General features: G+C 39.4%; 1 protein-coding gene across 1 annotated transcript in view; it reads left to right on the forward strand.

Moving 5' to 3' along the window:
* The window catches only part of eIF5B (eukaryotic translation initiation factor 5B), a 31,342-nt gene that overhangs the window by 3,928 nt on the left and 7,402 nt on the right, over nucleotides 1-20,012 (forward strand). Inside the window, exons 5-7 of the mRNA XM_089467461.1 lie at nucleotides 7,792-7,868; nucleotides 10,452-10,647; nucleotides 11,846-11,953. Coding sequence (XP_089323587.1) covers nucleotides 7,792-7,868; nucleotides 10,452-10,647; nucleotides 11,846-11,953 — 381 coding nt within the window. The remainder of the gene's footprint in view (nucleotides 1-7,791; nucleotides 7,869-10,451; nucleotides 10,648-11,845; nucleotides 11,954-20,012) is intronic.

Raw genomic sequence — 20,012 nt, forward strand, 5'->3', positions numbered from 1 at the left:
GGCTTTTTTTTTAGCTTATTTTCAAAAACAACATTTTTTGTAAAATATGGCAACAAGAAGAGAAAGTTGTAAATTGTCGCACAGAAGAGTATTTTTGGAAAATTATGAGTGCATGAGGCGATGGCGGCGTCTGCCTAAATCTCAGTGACCAGATTCCCCGATTCGCAGTTCCTCGAGCTCCACCGCTCTGCTGCTCCCTATCTCCTCAGTTGGCAGTCGCCAGTCGCCACCTGCGTTTCCGTCTCCTGCTGCTGCTGTTGCTGCTGAGATCGCAGCCCGCAGTCTGCGTAGCCAGCGCGGCAGACAACGTCGCCGTTTGTTGGCGTAAACATAAAATGTATTTTTGTAAATGCGGTGCAAATAGTTGCAACAACATTAGCGACAACAACAACAGCAGCAGCAGCAACAGCAGCGGGAGCAACAGCAATAACAAATAACAACTAGAAACCCGGCCACATTCGGAATGATTCATGCAACAAGCAGCCAAAAGGCGGGCGCATAGCCAACAGCACGCACTGCCCCATCCAAAAGAGCCAAAGCATAGAATCTTCAGCGCATCCACCCCTTCCCCGCCCCCCACACCAATTGCGAAAAGATTGAACATCAACTAAAATAGTTTGCGCTCTATATATACATATATATGTAATTGGATTTGTATATATGGAGACATGCTACATACGCAGCTACATATAACCACATAAATATATCAATATACACATATATATGTATGTATGTAACTGAATGATTATGGCGACTCTATAGACATATATATATATATATAGCTTAAATAATTAAATATAAGCTTTTATGAATGAATTCTTAGGCATTTGCCATTTGATGCCTGGCTATTTGATGCCAGTCCAAATGATTTCTATATAATCGTATATATATGTAAATGCTTGATATGTGTATATATCAGATATATTTTTATTGGCATTTCGTATTTGTTTGTGTTAAAGAACACGTTTGAATATTCAAATTGAATGCCAGGCAGCGGAAATGCTGAACGGAAGTAACAAAAATAAATAGAATTTATATCTTTCTGTATATTTATATATAAATATATATGTATGTGTATAAATATAGGTATGATATGCCGATAGTGTAATCAGATATTTCCGTTATTATTATTTCTTATTGCATTGCAAGAAAATAAGAATTTCTTGTGAGCAATCTGGACTTGCTGTAATTTTCTTAATAATGTACTATACTATAGTATTGTATATTTAACAGGACTATTGTTATACGATATATATATATATATATGTTGTAGTATATGTAATACAAATTATTATTCTATTACCATTAGTATTATAACACACTTCTCTTTCAAGCAACACATTACTATTTTATATACTTTGCTATAAAATGTATATGAACTGAATAGTCTATATTGTAATTGTGAAAAATGGCATAACTTCACGGAACTCTAAACTAATTCCATAATCCAATTCTATATTTAGTTCAGTTTTAGTTTGTTTTAGGTAGTCTCGGAAACTAGTTCGGGCCCACAGAGCAAGATCCGAGTCAATTAGCTAACACTACAAGCTCATTAAGGGCAGCCCACATGCGTTATAGGGTTTCCCACAGTCTCATCAGCACATTTTCATCATCTTTTTATGCAGGCAGCTGCGAAAAGTTTTCCCATCATTGCTCCAAAGCCTCCAAATTCGAGTCTAAAGCCAAATCCAAGACGCCAACGCAACGGAGACAACAACTATGCAAATTGGCTAATAAAAGCTTACATAATGCTAGTCAGAGGCGTATAACAGTTGACAAAAACACACTTTGCGTGGCAAGTAAAGTGGAACGTTGCTGTGGCAGGTGATTAATTGTGATCTCAGCTATTCAATGTAAATCATTGAGATGCAATGAGATCTCTAAGTGTACTCGGGATGAATTCTAGCTTAGCAATTGACTCTACTATAGACTAATTGCTAGTGATATATGGGAGAGATATATGAGATAAGGTAACTCTACATACATTACATTTTATTTCAAGAGAAACAGAGAAAACTCTTCGAGAATGCATTCTCGATCCAGGATAATTCCTCTTCCATCATCCATTCCATCATACCAGCTTAAATAAAATAAATACAATATTTAAATTTGCTATAGGGTAACTGCACTTCCAGCATTCCCACTTCTAGCAAGTCACTCATATGGTTTAGTTCGTTTTACACATTTGGAACGCAAAAATTTGTCGCCGTCAACTTTTTTTTGCGTTTGCATCAAAAATCAATTATGGCAAAATGTCGGACGGACTGACAGCGTGACAAATGGACAGACGACGAGGACGGACAGCAAGCGGCTTGATTGCCATTCATTCATTCATTCATGACTTGAATTGAGTTGAGTTGAGTGTCGGTTATGTGGGCAGCGGGCCGGCCGGCTATGTAACAAGTTCCGCCTTCGTTTAAGCCAAATTTAGTAACTAACTAGCGCCGACGCAAATACCAAATGTCACTTGTCAACCATTTAATTAACTTTCAGAGAGGGCATATTAGTTTGAATGTGGATTAGGTAACAGATTGACTTGGCTAGATGCTAGTTGGTATACGAGTATTGTTGTAATACTATATTGTTATACTTAAGTTTATATCTAGTTATACAGTTGCAGTTCCAATGCTTGTAATTCGCTTATACTCTTGTATAACAAACTCTTGTTAATATTATAATATTATATATATATGTATAGTTGTTATACATGTAATTTTATAATCTACAGCAAAGATTTATATTGTACTTACATAGTTATATAACTAGCTCGTCTTCTTCCACTCTTAAATTTATTTATAGAGTAGTTCGCGCTCTCATCGAGAAATCGTATATGGCATTAATATCATAACAGATCAAACTACTTATATATATCTAGTTGTTTATCTAAACTTGTGTTTGTGTGTGTTTTTCATGAAGATCGAGTAATTATTTGAAGCACCCACGCTATGAAATACGAACAGGGATTCCAATTTATATTGGCTCTGACCAAACTGACCGGAAATTGTCATTTAAGTGTCTTGTTGTGTGTATGTTTGCTGTTGTTGGCGGCAGCCAAAAAAAAAAAAAAAAGAGAGAAAAATAAAATAAAATAAAATACGTTTTTCATTGATTTCAGACATTGCCATTCGCGTTAAAAAGTCGTTTAGGTTTAATTTACGGCACAACGTCCGAGCTGAAAACAATCGACACTTTAAATAGATACAAAACAAAACAAAAATTGGTTGAGAGAGTGAGTGCGGCTCTCTTTTTGATGAGCTCGGCTTCAATTGATGGGCTGCTTGTTGCTCTTTCTCTCTCGCTCTGTCTTGCTTGAGTGCCCATTCATCATTTCATTGAGCGCATTTCATATGGCAACAACAACATCAACAATAACCAGCTCCGCAAGTGTCGCCAAAAAAAAACTGAAACACGCTTCACTAAGAAAAAGAAGAAGAAAAAAGAGCACACGCAGCAGACAGGCAATAAATTGTATGGAAAACAAATCAATTACACACACACACATGCGCATACCCATACATTCATTATTCGCTCACGCCTGCTCTCTCTCTCGCTCTCTCTATTCGTTGTGCTGCGCTCTCAGCTGCTGGCACTTGCGCTCTGCTTAATTGCAGCCCCCATGATGCTTATTGGCTGTTGGGTTTGCTGTTGTTGTTGTTCATTTCGGTTGTTTCATTCATTTTGGCAGACAGTTTGCTTGTTTGTACACTGAACAGAAGCTTTCCCTCTTTTTATCTCTCCCGCTCTCGCTCGCTCACACGCACATCTGCTCGCGTACAATAATTCATTTTATTGATCAAATAAACATTTGCTATACATTTCTATAAATTAAACACGACGCGGCAGGGCGCAACGGCAGCATCAGCATCAGCATCAGCAGCAGCAGCAGCAGCCGCGCTTTCTATTCATAAAAATTAATTGCACTTGTTGCTGTCTGCCTGGCTGCCTGGCTGCCCATCTGCCATCTTTATCTTGCAGGCCATGTGTTTAGTGGGGGCGTGCGTCACACACACATACACAGATTGAAGATTAACATAATTCACTTATAATAGCAATACGCACAATATTTATACAAATAACAATAATTCATTAGCAGCCCCTCAATTTAAATGGTTTCGCGAATTTCACACCCAAAGGCCATTAGGCAAAAGCATTCTCAGATATTCATGAAAACCGCCTCGAAAAAGAATTGCAAAAATTTTAAGGTTAACACGGTATGTCTGTGTGTATGTATAAACATACATATGTATGTGTGTATATATTCTTCTTTTGCTTCCTTAACCTCTCTCTAATCTTTGTTTCCTCTTCAACATACAGCTTCAGCCTAGTTGTAGTTCAGCGCGAGGGTGACCTAACAATTTGTGATATACGAATATGCAACGGTTGTACAGTTAAAAATGCCAATATCTACTGTACATGTTGTCAAGGGGAAACGCTTAGATTTGAGCTGAGTAACCCACATATTCATATCTATATGTTTGCCCAACGCATTAAAGCAGGAAGTCGTATTATGAGCAGCTACTCGATTTTTATGGCAGCCCTCCCTCAGCTTGTATGCATCGCCATCTAATTTTTGGTCGCAGATTTATGGAGCGCAGTGTATTTGCTTGCAATATATTTGTATGTATGTACATGTGTATATATTTTTGTGAGACACCAAAGACAACGCAGACATGGAATAACCACAAAAGAGAGGGAGAGAGGGCACGGCAGGGAGAGCTTTTGGTGCAATGCTTGTGTACATTGCAGTTGCTGTTGCAAGCACCGTTATGCAATTGGCCTGCAATCTGTGCTTAAATTCCGTTGCCAACTGCGGCTTCATTAACATTTGCCTCTCGTCGCTTACAACCAAATATAGCAAAGTCGTAGTCGTAGCTAGTCAAGCTGCCATTCATAAAAAAAGTTGCGTTTGCTTATACAACTCTTTTCTTTTTCTTCTTTTTTCGGTAATGGTATTAGTAAACCCACACACACACACACACCGACATGTACACAAACACCCGCAACAACTGAGTAAAGTTTCATTCATGCCAACACAATTTTGTTTTCTTTGTGTCTGTTACTTTTTCTTCTTCCTCTTCTTTTATGAATGAAAAATACGTAACAAGCAGCCAAGTCGGAGTCTGTTAGCTCGTCCGTGACGTTTTTCTTTCATGAATGAAAAATTGCGCAGAAATAACCAAACACACACACACACATACATATGTACATACATATATACATACACTCAGCGAATCCAACACAAGAAGGCAAAAAGCAGATATCTTGAATGTGCCAAAAAATTGAATATATTAGCAGACGAAACGAATACGCTGCAATATGTAATATGATAGGAGAAGAGAATAAGTTCAATAATAGATATTGAGAAAGAGAGTGAGAAACAGAGAGGGAGAGATAGATATAAGAATATATAAGAGAGAATCAATTCTGTGATAAATTGAGCGTAGGCTTAATTTGTGTCATGTAACAAACTGAATGCCATAGCTAAAATACAAATGGTAGAGCATGAGAGAAAACGCATGCAGCTTGGGAATGGCTGCCGCTAAGTTAGTTTTGTTTAATTCAGGTATTTGGGCTGTAATTGTAATTATGCAGCCATCAACTAAGTTGTTGCTGTTGTAGCTTTAGCTACTTTTGTGGCTGCTTTAGCCATAATTGTGAGTCGCTGCTGCTGCTGCTTCTGCGGGCGACGACGTCATGGAATAGAGGCTACAAACAAATAAACGTACATACATACATATGTATGTATGCATGTATATGCAAGTACGTAGATACGTTGTTATGGTAGTGTAGGTAATTTGATTCCCCCTATGCATTTTAATTAAAAGTCAACAACACTTACACAGACACAGACACTCGCACTTATAGCAAGTTTCGCAAGTCGAGGCACTCGGCCATGCTTAGCGCGAAGCGTTGGCAACAATTTGTAATCGAGACGTAGTTGCATGCAAATATGCGAATGCAACGACGCCCACAACGAAATGCAAAATCAGGAGAATATGCAGAAGAAGCAGAAGCAGAAGCAGTAGCAGTAGCAGTAGCAAAAGCTAGCTGAAACAGCAAATTTATTACTCGTCTCGCAATTCTAACAATTGTTGCTGCTACTCAAATAACGTAAAACGCAAAAGAAGAGAATGAACAAAAAATAAAAAATAAAAACCCCTGGCCAACACCAAATTAGGCAGCAAAAAGTAGAATGTCAAAAAGAAGTGCGCATCAACAACAACAACAACAGCCACAACGACAACAAAGAAGAAAACGGTTAAAAAATGTAGTCCATTGTACTGCAAACAACTCAATTAGCTGTCTCTCTCTAGCCCTAACTCATGCGTTGCTTTCTACACTTCGCTCCTCTTACTCACCCCTTGCCTGTGTTGCGCTCGCTCACTCTCACTCATCGGCTAGTCCACTTTCTTACTCCATGGCGTGTTCATCGTATCGCTGAATTTAATGAATGAATTTAATTTTGTGCGCTTTTTCTCATGTTTTTGCGGCATGTACTATATGTATATCTATGTACATGTAGGCACTAAAAGAATGAAAGGAAGGAAGTGAGCGAAGAAGAAGAAGTGGACAATGCCAACGTTTTCATTAATGCGACGTAGTTGCTGCCAAGAACCAAACAAAACAACAAGAACGTCAGTCAATATAAAAACAAGCGGAAAAAACATTGGGAAACTAAACAAGGTTATGGAAGAGAAAATACCCTGGCGGTACAAATGAAAGCGCACATACTAGACTATTATAAAAGTACTATTTAATCCGAAAAATTGTAAACAGATTATGAAAATTGAAATCATGTTTTATATGTCTCTTTATTTGCATACTTGTGCAGTCGAAGTGAACTCCTGCATAAGGGTTAAAATTGACATGCTTCAGCTGGAATACCCTTTGCATTCGTACAGCAAAAAAAAAAAAAAAAAAAAAAAAAAAAAAAATACAAATACAAATGAATGAGTGAACCAGCGACGAATGAATGAGTAACTGAATGAATGAGTAAATGTTCATACGTTCAAATGAAAACAAAAAAGCAACGACAACAACGGAAGTAATTCTTCCTGCATCGTACATACACACTCACACAGAAACACACACACATATATTCACGATAGCATTTTGAAGAGCTTATTGCTTAATTTTCATTCATAAACACGTTGCGACCGCATTTTTAATGAAATCAGCAGCGCGAAGGAAGTTGGCCCGAAATGTAGATAAATAGATGTGCATAAGAACGGAAGTCTTGACCGGAACGTGCAGACCTAAACACCAGGGGTTAGCCAAGTAATAAAAAGCAAACTGAGAAACTATACAGAGGAACAGAGAAATAAACATCAAATAAAATAAGCAACGCAATCATTCAATTTGTTGAGAAAGACGAACATTGTCTCTGGCTGGGCACTTAGGCCGGGGGCTTTGTCGGGGAACAACCCTTGCCCTCTGACCCATGCTGAAGCGTGCTTAAGTGCTGACGTCAGCAATGCGTTTGCAGGTGTCAGTTGACCTTTTACCTTTTACCTTTTAGCACCCGTATATCGTATCGATGTCGTGCGTTTCATTTAATTAGCTTTGCGGCTGCTCTTACGCACTTCCTACGCCCACAATCAGGATTTTTTCTTCTTCTTTTTTTGGGTAACCTTATTTGCTGCGTCAGAATTTGAAATTTGATTATGGTTCAACAGAATTGCGTTTGGCATTTGGCATTTGGCACACCTATTGAAATGTAAACATATTTTTATTACGAATTTCATAATCTAATGTACACTCTCTCTCCCTTCTTTCTTCTGTCTCTTGCAGTACTCTGCCATTCGCATTGGTCCCGTGGTCAAGCGAGATGTGATGAAGGCTTCGACAATGTTGGAGCATGAGGCGCAGTAAGTTAACCAAATATACTAAATTCCTAACAACTCTAAGCACAGTCGGCAGTATTTTAACGATCTCTGAGGTCCATTTATAAGCGGAGGCAGACTACATATCATTATTATATCAGCTGTTGGAGACAACAATGTTGCATTCAGCGAACAATTCAATTTTATTGCAGCTTAACTTTATTAACACCGGCGACTGGTCATTTCCATTCCCTTATGCCCCGTCCTCCCTCTCCCTCGGCCCCCTCCGCCAGCACCTCAAAGAACAAAAGACTTATAAACAATGTGCAGTGCGGCTCTTTGAAGAGCGTGTCTGATATAGCCGACGTGGACTCCGTGTGGCTGTGGTTGCTCTGGGTTAAGTGATTCATTTAGCGGCAATCAGAGAATGCACTTTCCTTTCCACTGCCTGCGATACCCGATGATTTATTGTTGTGCGCGAGAGATACCCTTTAAGAAAATTATGCCTTGACGGCGGCTTTATCTCATTAGAGTTACTTTTGCAAATAGCGCGGCGTCGCTGCCGCTTGGCTGCTGCATGAGAAGTTTCCAATTGCAGCGACAACTGTTTTTGTGCTCTGCTTAGCAGCAACAAAGCGAATGCAGATGCACAGATACAAATGCATTCGCAGCTAGAGTTGCAGCTGATGAGTAACGTTATATATAGATACATGTAGAGAGAGGAGCATACGTTCATTTAGACACATTTACTTACAGATACACTCGCAGATACCTGCAGATACATTCAACATAATATTCACAGCTTCAGATACGTTATTGTTGCTGTTGCAGCTACATTTACAATTCGTTCAGCCCACATGCTCGCATTACTGCCTCACATGAGGCGATAACTTCGGCAACAGCAATGCAATAGAAATGTGTGTGGCTATGCAGATACAAATGTATCTGAATGCCACATTTGTATCTGCATATCAACGCCCATGTAATAGACGCGTCGTTTCCGCTGCTAAACGCATCCGGCCCTTTGCGCATGCGCAGCCATTTGAGTTATTTATGCATTGGCAAAGCACTCAGACATGTCCACCTCTCTCCCTCTCTCACTCACTCACTTTGCATTTTGCACTGCTTTTGAGTGAGAGTTTGAGGCTGTAAGCCCTGCTTGGCAGGCTATAAACTTAATAGTTCATTTGTGCTAAGCAGTGCAACCCACCCTCGATCTCTCTCTCTCTCTCTCTCTCTCTCTCTCATTGCTCCTTTTCGCCCACTATCTATTTTGGAGTGCTTTCGAATGAGTGAGTGGCAGGCTATAAACTCAATAATACATTTAAAGCCTGCACTGCAGCCCACCCCCCTTTTCATTCTCTCTCTTGCGGCTGCCCTCTCGCTCTTCGTGCGAGGGAGATGGATAGAGCACACTCTCTGGCAGGCTATAAACACAATATTACATTTTTACTATGTGTTGCCGTTTATTTATTGATGATTCTTACGCGCGCGGAATTTTTAACCATAAAATTTGGCTTTTTACGCTGCAGGTGATCACGAAATTTGTGTTTTTTTCTCTCTGCTTTGCTTCTTCCTCTTCAGTTTGTTTGTTTTTTAAGTGTCTTCCCTGACAACGATGATGATGATGATGATGATTCCGTCCTTGGTTGTCCACATTTATCTTGCCACAAGCATCATAAAAAATAACTTAAACTGTCTTTATGGCAACTCTTACACTCCAAAGCAACATAAAAAAATATTTAACCACCCAATGCGAAAGATCCACAAACAATGAGCTTTATTTATTAATTAAAATTTGTTCTCTTGTGGAATTTCTTTAAGCTGATTTGAAATATTTGAAAATATATTTATAGACTATATAAACGAAATTTATATAGACAATAAAATGAGTGATCTTTAGCATTGAATGAAAGATTCTTAGGGAGAGAAGTTTTTATGTTGTCATAGGAGGCATAGCTTAGATATGGAATAAATTATTATAAATGATTTTCTATGATGTCTTAGCAGACAAACGATCAACTCACTCTCCCATATATATGTATTACCCATAAATGATCTCTTTCCTAGTGTTCTCTATTTACCGTTTCATCCTCCTAATTAGATATTTTCGAAAGCTTTTCGATATGCCTAGAGTACTCAACAATATTTTAAGATTTTTTCATTCATTAGCTTAGTAAAGCACTTCTGGAAATTTCCTCCAACCAAAATCCAACACTAAGTCATAAATAATTTCCTAACTATTTTCGTCATCAAATTCATTTTCCAAAAAAAATAAGAAGAACCTTCTCGAGTTGTTCAACAATTTGTGTGGAACCGAACCTGTCTTGTCGGCTGACTCCAAAGGGTGGCACGTATCGACTTAATGCCAACTGTTTCCTGTCTTTGAAAGCACGTTGAGCATAGAAGAAGAAGAAGCAGAGATAGCATAGACGCCGGCTTCTTCTTTTTCATTTCAATTATTGACGCTTCCTGGCTCTGTTCGACATAGTCAAAGACAGGAAAACCCAAATAGTTACTGATATTTGATGATGATGATGATAATTATAATTATAATTGTAATGTAAGATGATCATTTGTTATTGATTTAATTGGCCAACTCTTTCTCGTTCTACACTCGTTCTACAGATATGCAACGATCTTGGCATTCGATGTGAAAGTGGAGCGCGAGGCACAGGAAATGGCCGATTCGCTGGGTGTCAAGATATTCCAAGCGGACATTATCTATCATCTGTTCGATAAGTTCACCAGCTACCGCGAGGAGTTGAAGCAAAAGAAACGCGAAGAATTCCGCTCGATTGCCGTCTTTCCATGCAAACTAAAGGTGAGCGAAGATTCCAAAGAAATACAAATTAGGCAAATGACTAAAATTTGCGTGATCTAACAGCACTATGGGAGGCTTTACATATGATCTATTTTCTAACAATTGATATATAATAAATGTCGAATGCGAGTATATATCCTTGCTCATTGAATTGAGTATTTCTTGATATACATATATTGCACTCTTGATCGAAGCAATAATTGTAGCAAATGCGAGCTACAGGTGTAAAATGCAATCAACTCGCTTTTGTGGCTGACTGCAACTGCTGCTTGGGCGCAGCCACCCAGTCTCTCTGCCCCTCTCTCTCTATCATGGCTAATGATGGCCAAGCAGGTGAGCCAACGAGCGATTAAGGCCTGTTTGGTGAGACGCTTGCATCACGTCCACACTTCCTGCTCAAATAATGTTGAAAATAGCATATTTGATTTATAGCTAATCATTAGGTTATAGTCGCATTCAACAACGACTCGAACTGCAGTCGACTCGACCGTAGGCAAGACTCTGGTCTCTCTGGTCGTGTCTGGAGCCCCAGTCTTGTCTCTAGCCACCGTCTTGTCTCCCACTGTGCTGTTAATTGGGCTCACAGCTGTGTCCAGTTGCCAGACCTTTTTCTTGCTTCTGCCTGACAACAACAACAGCAACAACAACAACATCAGCAACAACAATGATGTTGTTTAGTTAAGTTATTAACTCTTGCCTCTTACATTCTCATATCATTGCCTGCATTTGGCCCTCTTTGAGTTGTCTGCTCCAGGCCAAATAGCATTGGCAACGCTCTTCAAAGCGAACAACACAAATTGCATTCAGCTTGAAAGCGATTAAAGAATTAGTTTTAGATAAAGATAAGCTTTAGATCTGTTCTGAATATAAGCTTCAAGATTGTTACTGAAGATAGAAGCCGAGTTGGATCTGATTAGCTCTGGTTGAGGCTTCATTAAGTAGATTAGTTTTCTTATAAGAAAGTTGTAAGAGGTTCGAGTTGGATTTGGTTTGATTTATTTCCAATCTGGAAAAGTCAAGTATGGCTATTAAAAATATTTGCTCGTGAAGAAATAATCTAAATGTGAAAATATTTGAGCTTAGAGCATTATAAGCTCTCAAACACAATATCATCGTATTCATCCTCAAATATGCCCTGTTTTATCAGAAATCTTTACTAATTCCCCTTTTCCACTATGTTTTGTCCTTTTTTCCACAGATACTGCCACAATTCATATTCAACAGTCGCGATCCGATTGTCATGGGCGTTATGGTAGAGAATGGAATCGTTAAAGTCGGCACGCCGATCTGTGTGCCCAGCAAAGAGGTAAGTCTGAGACAGTGGGCGATGCAAATATTGAACTATTTTGCAAGACAGAAAGGGAGAGTTAGTGAGTGTGTATGTGTGTGTATCACAAAAGGTTATTCAATGGGAAAGCATTGTAGATCCATCTATAGGGGGCCTCTCGCATCGAACTATTTGCGACTTGCGACACAATGAAAATCCTTGTTTTCAAAATCGTGTCAAGTATCTAGATACAAAAATTGTGCGTATCTGTTTGTGTGCCTTTGTATGTATGTATGTGTGTGTGTGTGTGTGTGTGCAGGGTAAGGGCCCATCTTTATATACTGCGTCGCATTTGGTTTTGGTATCCAACTCAGAGGCTTTTTTTCCATTGTTGACACAGGTGCTCGTTGCTGTGTCTGCTACACTTGGTATTTATTGTTTATTTGCCCATGCTCTTGTGATGCAATTGCGTCTTAAAACACATACACATACGTGAATGCACAAAACATAATACAGTGAAAACTATGCGAGTCGGACAGCTTTGCTAAGGGAGATAGTTCCTTTGGGTTGGACATAATAATTGTATATACTAAGAAACTCAAAAGTTAGTTTTGAAGAATAAGAAAGAAAGAGTAGAAATAGAGAAATAGCACTGTTCCTGAAACGAAAAACTATTTTGATTCCTGAACCGTTTCTTGAACCATTTGAGATTCTACATCAAGATAGTGAATAAGAATTTTCGTATACATTTTGAAAGAGATGTAGGGTAGTTTTCATCATTTATGAGCTCCATTTTCACATCTTCTTCATGCAAACTTTTTAGAATTGCACTTATCCTTTTAAGGTTTTCTAACAGTATAAACCCCATGCCTAGCTCCCTTCACACAATTTATCCATTAACCAAGCGCAGCCAACTTAATACTACTAGATTCTACAAGCAAGCACATTCAGTCTGTATTAATTTATGCTTATCTCATAAATCAAAACGTAGATTAGATTGAATTGCGAATGCGAATACGAATGCGAATGAGTGCTTCAATTAATGTCCTTCCGCTGAGACTGGACTCGACGCGGCTGCGACTGGACAGGCGTTCAATTTATGCGAAGACATGTCCTGTTTCCCGTCATCGTCAGCCAGAGGAGACAACAATAACTGTTTCCTCTCTGCCACAATCACAAACAAAAAACTACCAACAGCAACAGCAACAACGACGACAACTTGAATTGGCTACTGCGATCTTTTTTTTAGTGTGTGTGTGTGCGTGTGTATTTTTGTTTTTTGCAAAGGGTTCGAACACTCTGGCTGTTGCAGGCGGGAAGCGGGAGGCGGGACGCAGAGCAGTTGGATGGATGGAACGCTTGGACAGCTGGTTCCCCCCGTTCTGGCGTGGCAATCTCTTAGTCTGGGCTGGTTGGCTTCATTGGCAATTATAACTTCCTCAATTATCCAACGGAGCGCAGCTAAGCTGTGCGCTTCCCGTCATTCATCGTCATTCTTTTTAACATTTTCCTCCTTTTTTTGTTCGGCTCTTCACTCTGCAGCCACAGCAGCAGCAGCTCTTTCTAAAGTTAAATTCATACAGATTTTCTGTGCTGTTTTGTGGAGCATTCAATACCCTACATGTGAACTGAAGCAGGCTTTGTAGGGGCGCTGTAGGATCAATATTATCGATAAATATCGATTGGTCCTGTAATTGATACTCTAATGCTTTATACAGGTCGGGAATAACACGATCTGCTATAAAGTTAAGATCGTTTCATTGCCTGATTTATCGTATACCTCAATCAGTTTATATGTATTGGTTAACAGTTATCGATTGTCGATTGTCAAGCTTTGCTGAAATCAAAAGCTCACCTCTCGGTAGCTCATCTGCCGAGTCCACGTAGCCGCGGCTTTGGGGACTACCAGAACATGTGAGTTCTCCCCATCCTCCCCAATCAACTCTACTTTAAATGTGCACGATTTTTTTTCTGCTTGTGCTGCCAAAGAATGCGAACGAGTGTTGTTGCTGTCGTCAGTTTTGTTGTTGTAGTTGTTGTTGTTGTCGTTCCTTTGCCTCGCGATTTCCGTCAACTCGAACGAGGGGTCCCACTTCCTTTGGAGCGGCTTCAACTGGTGCGCGTGCGTGTCAGCCGTTCGATACGTTGCTTAACTGCTTGCCAGATGGTCGGCCGTCGCAGCAGCAGACCTTGGCCCTAACATTGATTGCCTTTATTAATTATCTAATTAAATCTGTAATGACAGTGGCTTAACCACTTGCACGCCAGCCGAGGCTGTGCTCCATGCCCCAGCCCCAACCCCAGCCCCAGCCCCGGCTCTACTCTGAGCCACAACAGTTCATTTTCAGTTTCAAGCTTTGCCTTTGTCTCGAGTGCCGCGTAATTGTTTGTTGCGCACCACCAAAAACTTCCGTTCCCAAGAAACATTTACAACGGCCAAGCAACTGATGAGCCACTTGACCATCCGTTGTGTCCATCCCGTAAAACCACTTCCACTTCCCGTACTTGTGGTGTCCGAGATCGATAGCTGCAACCCCTAACCCTAGTCCAATTGAGGTTCGCAAATTGCGGGGACAGACAAAAGTCAAAAAGCGGCCAAAAGTAATTCGAGCTGCATGAAAAGTTCTGCAAGGGTTAATTAGGGTAAATTTGGTGCATAATTTAAGGGTTCGTAGGGTTGAATTTTGTGGTCAAGCAGCGCCAAATGTTATCGATCTTTTAAATTACAGGGAGGGCGAATAAAACCCGTATAATTATATCAGACTTTCGATTTGTTATAAACTTCATATATTACAAGGATTTCTATTAACTATAGCCTAATTTTAGCTAACTCATATTCATAGCACTTACAGCATATCTTTTAGTCGCTCATAGCCTGCCTGCGCCGTCTTACTTGTTTTTCTCATTTTCTTTTCGACCGGCCTGCGAATAGCGAACGGAAGTTGGAGGCGTTACTCAGCGCCAAATCCGACAAACACTTAATGTGTGAACGTGTGTGTGTGCATACCTGTGTGTGCGTGTGTGTATCTGCATATCTACTCACTATCTGCATGGCTAGCTGTCTGTTGTGAAAAAAAAAGTTAAATAGTCTTGTTCGCTTCTTGGCAAAGTTGATTAAAGCGCAAGCGCCTCGAGAAAGCGAAATTTAGTTTTGTAAAGCTTAAAAACTTGCTACAGATGATGAGATCCCCACATTTTTCTTATACATATATATTTATATATTAACATATTGAATAATGTTGCTCAAAAGGGTATGATGTGTCTGGGAAGATGAGAATGCAACAACCTAACAACTGAATAGTAATTCGCTGAGGTACCTACTACTATTTCGCTGGTACATCTACTACTATTTTTATTTGAAGTAATACTACTATAACCAAGTTTATATTGTCATTTCTATTTATATGGGAACTGGTACAATATTAATATTATTTTTGCATATTTGATTTCTACTACTATAGTTTTACTACTTACTTTCATTAAATAGCTGCTGCTTACGATTGCTTACACGATTGTTATCTACTAAATTTCTACTACTATTTTGTCACACATCCTACTACTTTTACTACTATTCTACTATTCGACTTCTACTATATGACCTCTGCAATAATATCTCTTTTTCTATTTTGACTGCCACTGCCTCTCCCAAATACAGGGTAGCTACCGGTCAGACATTCTTAATGAATTGTTTTTAATTTGGGGCAACTCTTTGGTGCTGCTGCTGTTGCACTCATTTGTTACCCGTCGAGCGGGCTCCTGTTCGGGCTGCTGCCCTGGCTACTCAGCTACTCGTTTTCCAGTTGCTTTTTTTTTTTTTTTTTTTTTGGTAAGAGATCGAAGAGTCGATCGATATCTTTAATAATTTCATTCATGCCTCGAGTCGGCGCTGAACAGCACTCAAGTGTTATTGCTCATGTTGTTGTTGTTGTAGCGGAAATGAAAGCTTATTCATATGGTGCTGCTGCTGCTGTTGCTGCTGTGTTTTTCATCTGTTAATTAAATGCCTCGGGCTGAATTGAATTTGTTTTTGTATAGCCGTAGTAGCCGTATCGTCAGCCGTAGCCGTTATCCCTTTTTGTTCGCGCCTCAACTCCTGCCCAGATCTTGTTTAATTCACGGACTCGAAAACGCAAAAAAACGTGAAGGGAGCGGGCGCCCCCTGCTGTAGCGGAAATCGTAGTGCTTAACGCATGTGCCGTCGCATTTCAAGTAAAGATTTTCAATTGTTAAGCCTAAATGGGCGTACGACTTCCGTTTGTCGCCCTCGGGCAAAGTGTAGAGTGAGCGCGAAGTCGTTGTGATATATGTGACGATATGTTGGCGAGTTTAATTGAGAGATAAATTATGGTAAATATATATGTAAGGGAAATTTCCAGATAAATCAAATTAGTATAGAGAGATATTAAATAAAATTTTAATTACTATATATTGTGTAATGTAAAAGTAGAGAATTTCTACTCCATAAATTTGTATCAAAGCAAACTCAATTCAATATGAATCAGAACCCTGAGTGTTTCTGTTTCAATGCAAATCCCTAATCTTATAAAGAACAGCTGCGCTTGTAAGGGTATCTGAGCTGTCGACTAACTGCCGATGGCTTGAACAATGAACAACTGCGTCACATTGGCTTTTTAAGGGTAATGTGAAGTATTATATGCGATACGGCTGCAGTACGTGTGCGACAAAGAAGTACTTTGAGCATTACGACAACAATGCCAAAGACAACAACAACAACAACAACAACAACAACAATGCGGCTTAACTATAAAGCAATAGAAACAGCGTTAAGAGTCGGAACAAGTAATTAAATGGAAAATAAGTAGCAGCTGAGGCGCTGCGGAAGCAGATTGCAGCAGCAGCAGCCGCAGCAGATGCGGGTTGCAATTTGAGGCAATGGCAGTGGCAGCCGCAGCAGAACGGAAGCAGAAGAACGGATATGAATGCTTCCGCACGTAGGAAAACACAAATGAATGAGAACGAATGAGCGAAAGAAGATAGAAAACTGAGCTACAGCTCGACTCAAATTCTAAGTGTGCGCACTTAAGTGTGTGTGTGTGTGTGCATGTGCGTGTGTGTGTGTTGCAAGTCGGAAGTGGCAGCGGAAGTAGCTCAAACCCTTAAGCAAAGCAGGTGTGCGCTGCCTCTCTGCCTGCCTGCCTGCCTCGGCTTCTGCTCGCCCGCTTGCTTAGCCGGAAGTAAAAGTAAAAAAATGTTTTTATGAATGAGAAAAAGATGTGTGACTAAAAGCAGCAGTAAATTATGCTAGGTATATACATATAATAGTGTGTGGGCAGAGCAAACCATAAAAATATATACGTATCTATATATATATATCTAGTGATTTAGTTATGTATCTAAAATGGAACAAACAGAGCATAAAAGCTGAAAATGCAATCGCAGCCAAAGCGAAGCATGAATGAAAAACTACGCCAATGGAAACTATATATATACATATATAAAAAAACATGTTTGCAAACGCACAATTTATGTGCGTATATATGTATCTGTATCTGTATCTGCACATTTGTATCTGTATCTATATAGCAATGGGCTTGTTGTTTTTTCGGCATTTTTCACTTAAGCTAAACATTTTGCACGTAACTGTAAGTGGAGCTGTGTGTATTTGTATCTATCGCTCAATATGTGTGTGTGTGTGTAGCTGTATTTGTATCTGTATCTGTATCTATTGCTCGCTATTGCTAGCTGGCCGACGTTTCATTCATAAAAATGCTTATTTCCTGTTGTTTGGCTAGGCGACCGCCTAGAGCGCTTCATGTTTCGAGTGTAGTTTGCACAGTCATAAAAAAAAACACACACACACACACCAAACACACACGCACACACACTCAGACAGACACGGAAAGTCATTCAGGCTAGCGATAAGATAATAAAATCCGCTTAGATACGCGCTTTTTTATATTTTTTGCGATTCGTCTTCCTTTTAGTTGTGTCTCTTTCTCTCTCTATCTCTCTCTGTATGTACATATATATCTGTTATTTATATGTTGCTTTTACTATAAAACTGTACAGCAACAATACAAGAAATTAGCGTAATTAGCAAATTACTCGCTATATTTATACATATATCTACTTCACTTTTGTTTCACTTTGTGGCTTGGAATTGACGTCGACGTCGTCGTTTCGGCCGCTCGCTCGGTTGGTCAGTCGGTCGCCTTCTACTTCGGCGCATTTCAGTTTCTTTTTTGGCCGGATATGCTGAATTTGCACAAAAGTCGGAAAATCGCATAAATACCCACAGACAGCTACTGTGTGTGTGTGTGTGTGTGTGTGCTGATGCTCGCTCATCAAATGAGAAGAGTATATTGGATATTCTGGTACATATCGACTTCATCATATATTCATCTGTATACTTTTAAGTTAGAGATCTAATCTATGTTTACTGTTTAGCTAGTTTGTATATTGAAGGAGTGGAAAAACGTTGCTCCAACGTTGCAATTCAGAGAACTTTAACATTTGCAATTAAAATTTAATTTCACTTTCACCTTAGGCAAGTATTATGCAGTTGCTTACAGCCGTCTGCCATATTCTTACGTATTTCATTTTTTGGTTACACGCGCTCCCAAAATAAATATACTTAATTGACGTTTGTTAATCGCAACGAAAGATGATGTGGGGCACGGACTGCTTGGACTGTTTTGGACTGTTTGCTGTGGTCGGGTCTGGTCTGGGCTGGCCTGGTCTGGTCTGGCCAGAACGAAATGTCGCATTCGCCCACGAGCATGACTGAAATTGGAACAATAAAACGGCTAAGGCAACGGCAACAAATAAAAGTAAAAAGGGCTGACAGATTGTCTGGCGAGGCAAGTTGGCTCAATCGCTTGCCGTTTGTCATTTGGCCAATTAGTCAAGCGCCTAAGAGTCATACGCACATAGAGGAAACACGTGTTCTCAGGTATCTATGGGAGTTGCCAGTCTATATCGGGCTGGCATTGATAAGGCTGGGCACAATAATTGTCTAAACAGTGTTTCAAATTAAACCAGAATATTTATAGCTTTTAGTCACATAGTTTAAAGGCGGGGTTTTTTCTTTCGTGACAATTCACTTGAATGGTAGCATATATATGACAGTTATATGACGTAATATATTCATTGAGCTGTCAATAAGATGAATGTGTTTGATGTTTCATTCATCTTTGTAAAAATGACTAACAGTTCGTCAGATCTATGATTAGTCTATTAGATTAAGATGCTATGTAGACCTTTGCTTATCTTAGAATGTGATTAGAAGGTATACCTAGCCTAATGTAATAGCTTGATCTATGATATAGTAGTCCTACATATATTTAAAATCTTTACACACCTGAGATTTTGAATACGGAAATATACTTTGTGCTATATGTAGGGTTATTGAATAAAAATTGTTCATAATGATGATAATAATAACGTAATGTAATTACTTATAATACGTTAGATTACCTACAAATTCTATAAAAATTGATAATTGATAGAGAGAGAGACTATAAAGATTTTATAAAAGGAAATCAACAGCAAAACCTCTCCAGCTTCATATAATTGTCAGTTTAAAGTATTGAGCACCTTTAAAGGTCTCGTAAAAGTGCAAAATACTCTAAATTTCAAATTGAAGCACTTGTTCCATATAGAGACACATAACAAAGGTTAGCTAAACTGGGTCTCTGTGCCGAGCTCGCGTTCGGGGTTCACCTTGGTCTACTAAGCAGCATAATCATTGTCATTGTTTCAGTTAGTGAAACCTTGAAACATTTATTGGCATTTTCATTATTTTTTGCTTATTCACTTCCGATCACGTTCAATCCGGCGAGCAGATTGATGGCCGATTGCAAGTGCGCCTTGGCTCCTTTTTGTTATCAGTCAGTAAATGCAGCTGTGAATGGAGAAAGAATCGTAGCTCTAATTATTTTATGGTCTTTAATTTATAATTGTTTTGCACTTGGCCACAGATCGTTCGACTGATAAATTTATCTCTAAGTGTTTCCGATTTGATAGGCAGACCTCAGTGGCTGCTTATCAATAATAACAATCGCTGCAATCGTGAATTGTCGTCCGGCGGTTGAGCCTTTGTTGATCTTGGCCACCGGCTGACACTGTTTGCACTTTG

The sequence above is a fragment of the Drosophila arizonae genome, chromosome 4, assembly GCF_054131065.1.
Source record: "Drosophila arizonae isolate 15081-1271.41 chromosome 4, UAZ_ARI_1.0, whole genome shotgun sequence".
Taxonomy (NCBI): Eukaryota; Metazoa; Arthropoda; class Insecta; order Diptera; family Drosophilidae; genus Drosophila; species Drosophila arizonae.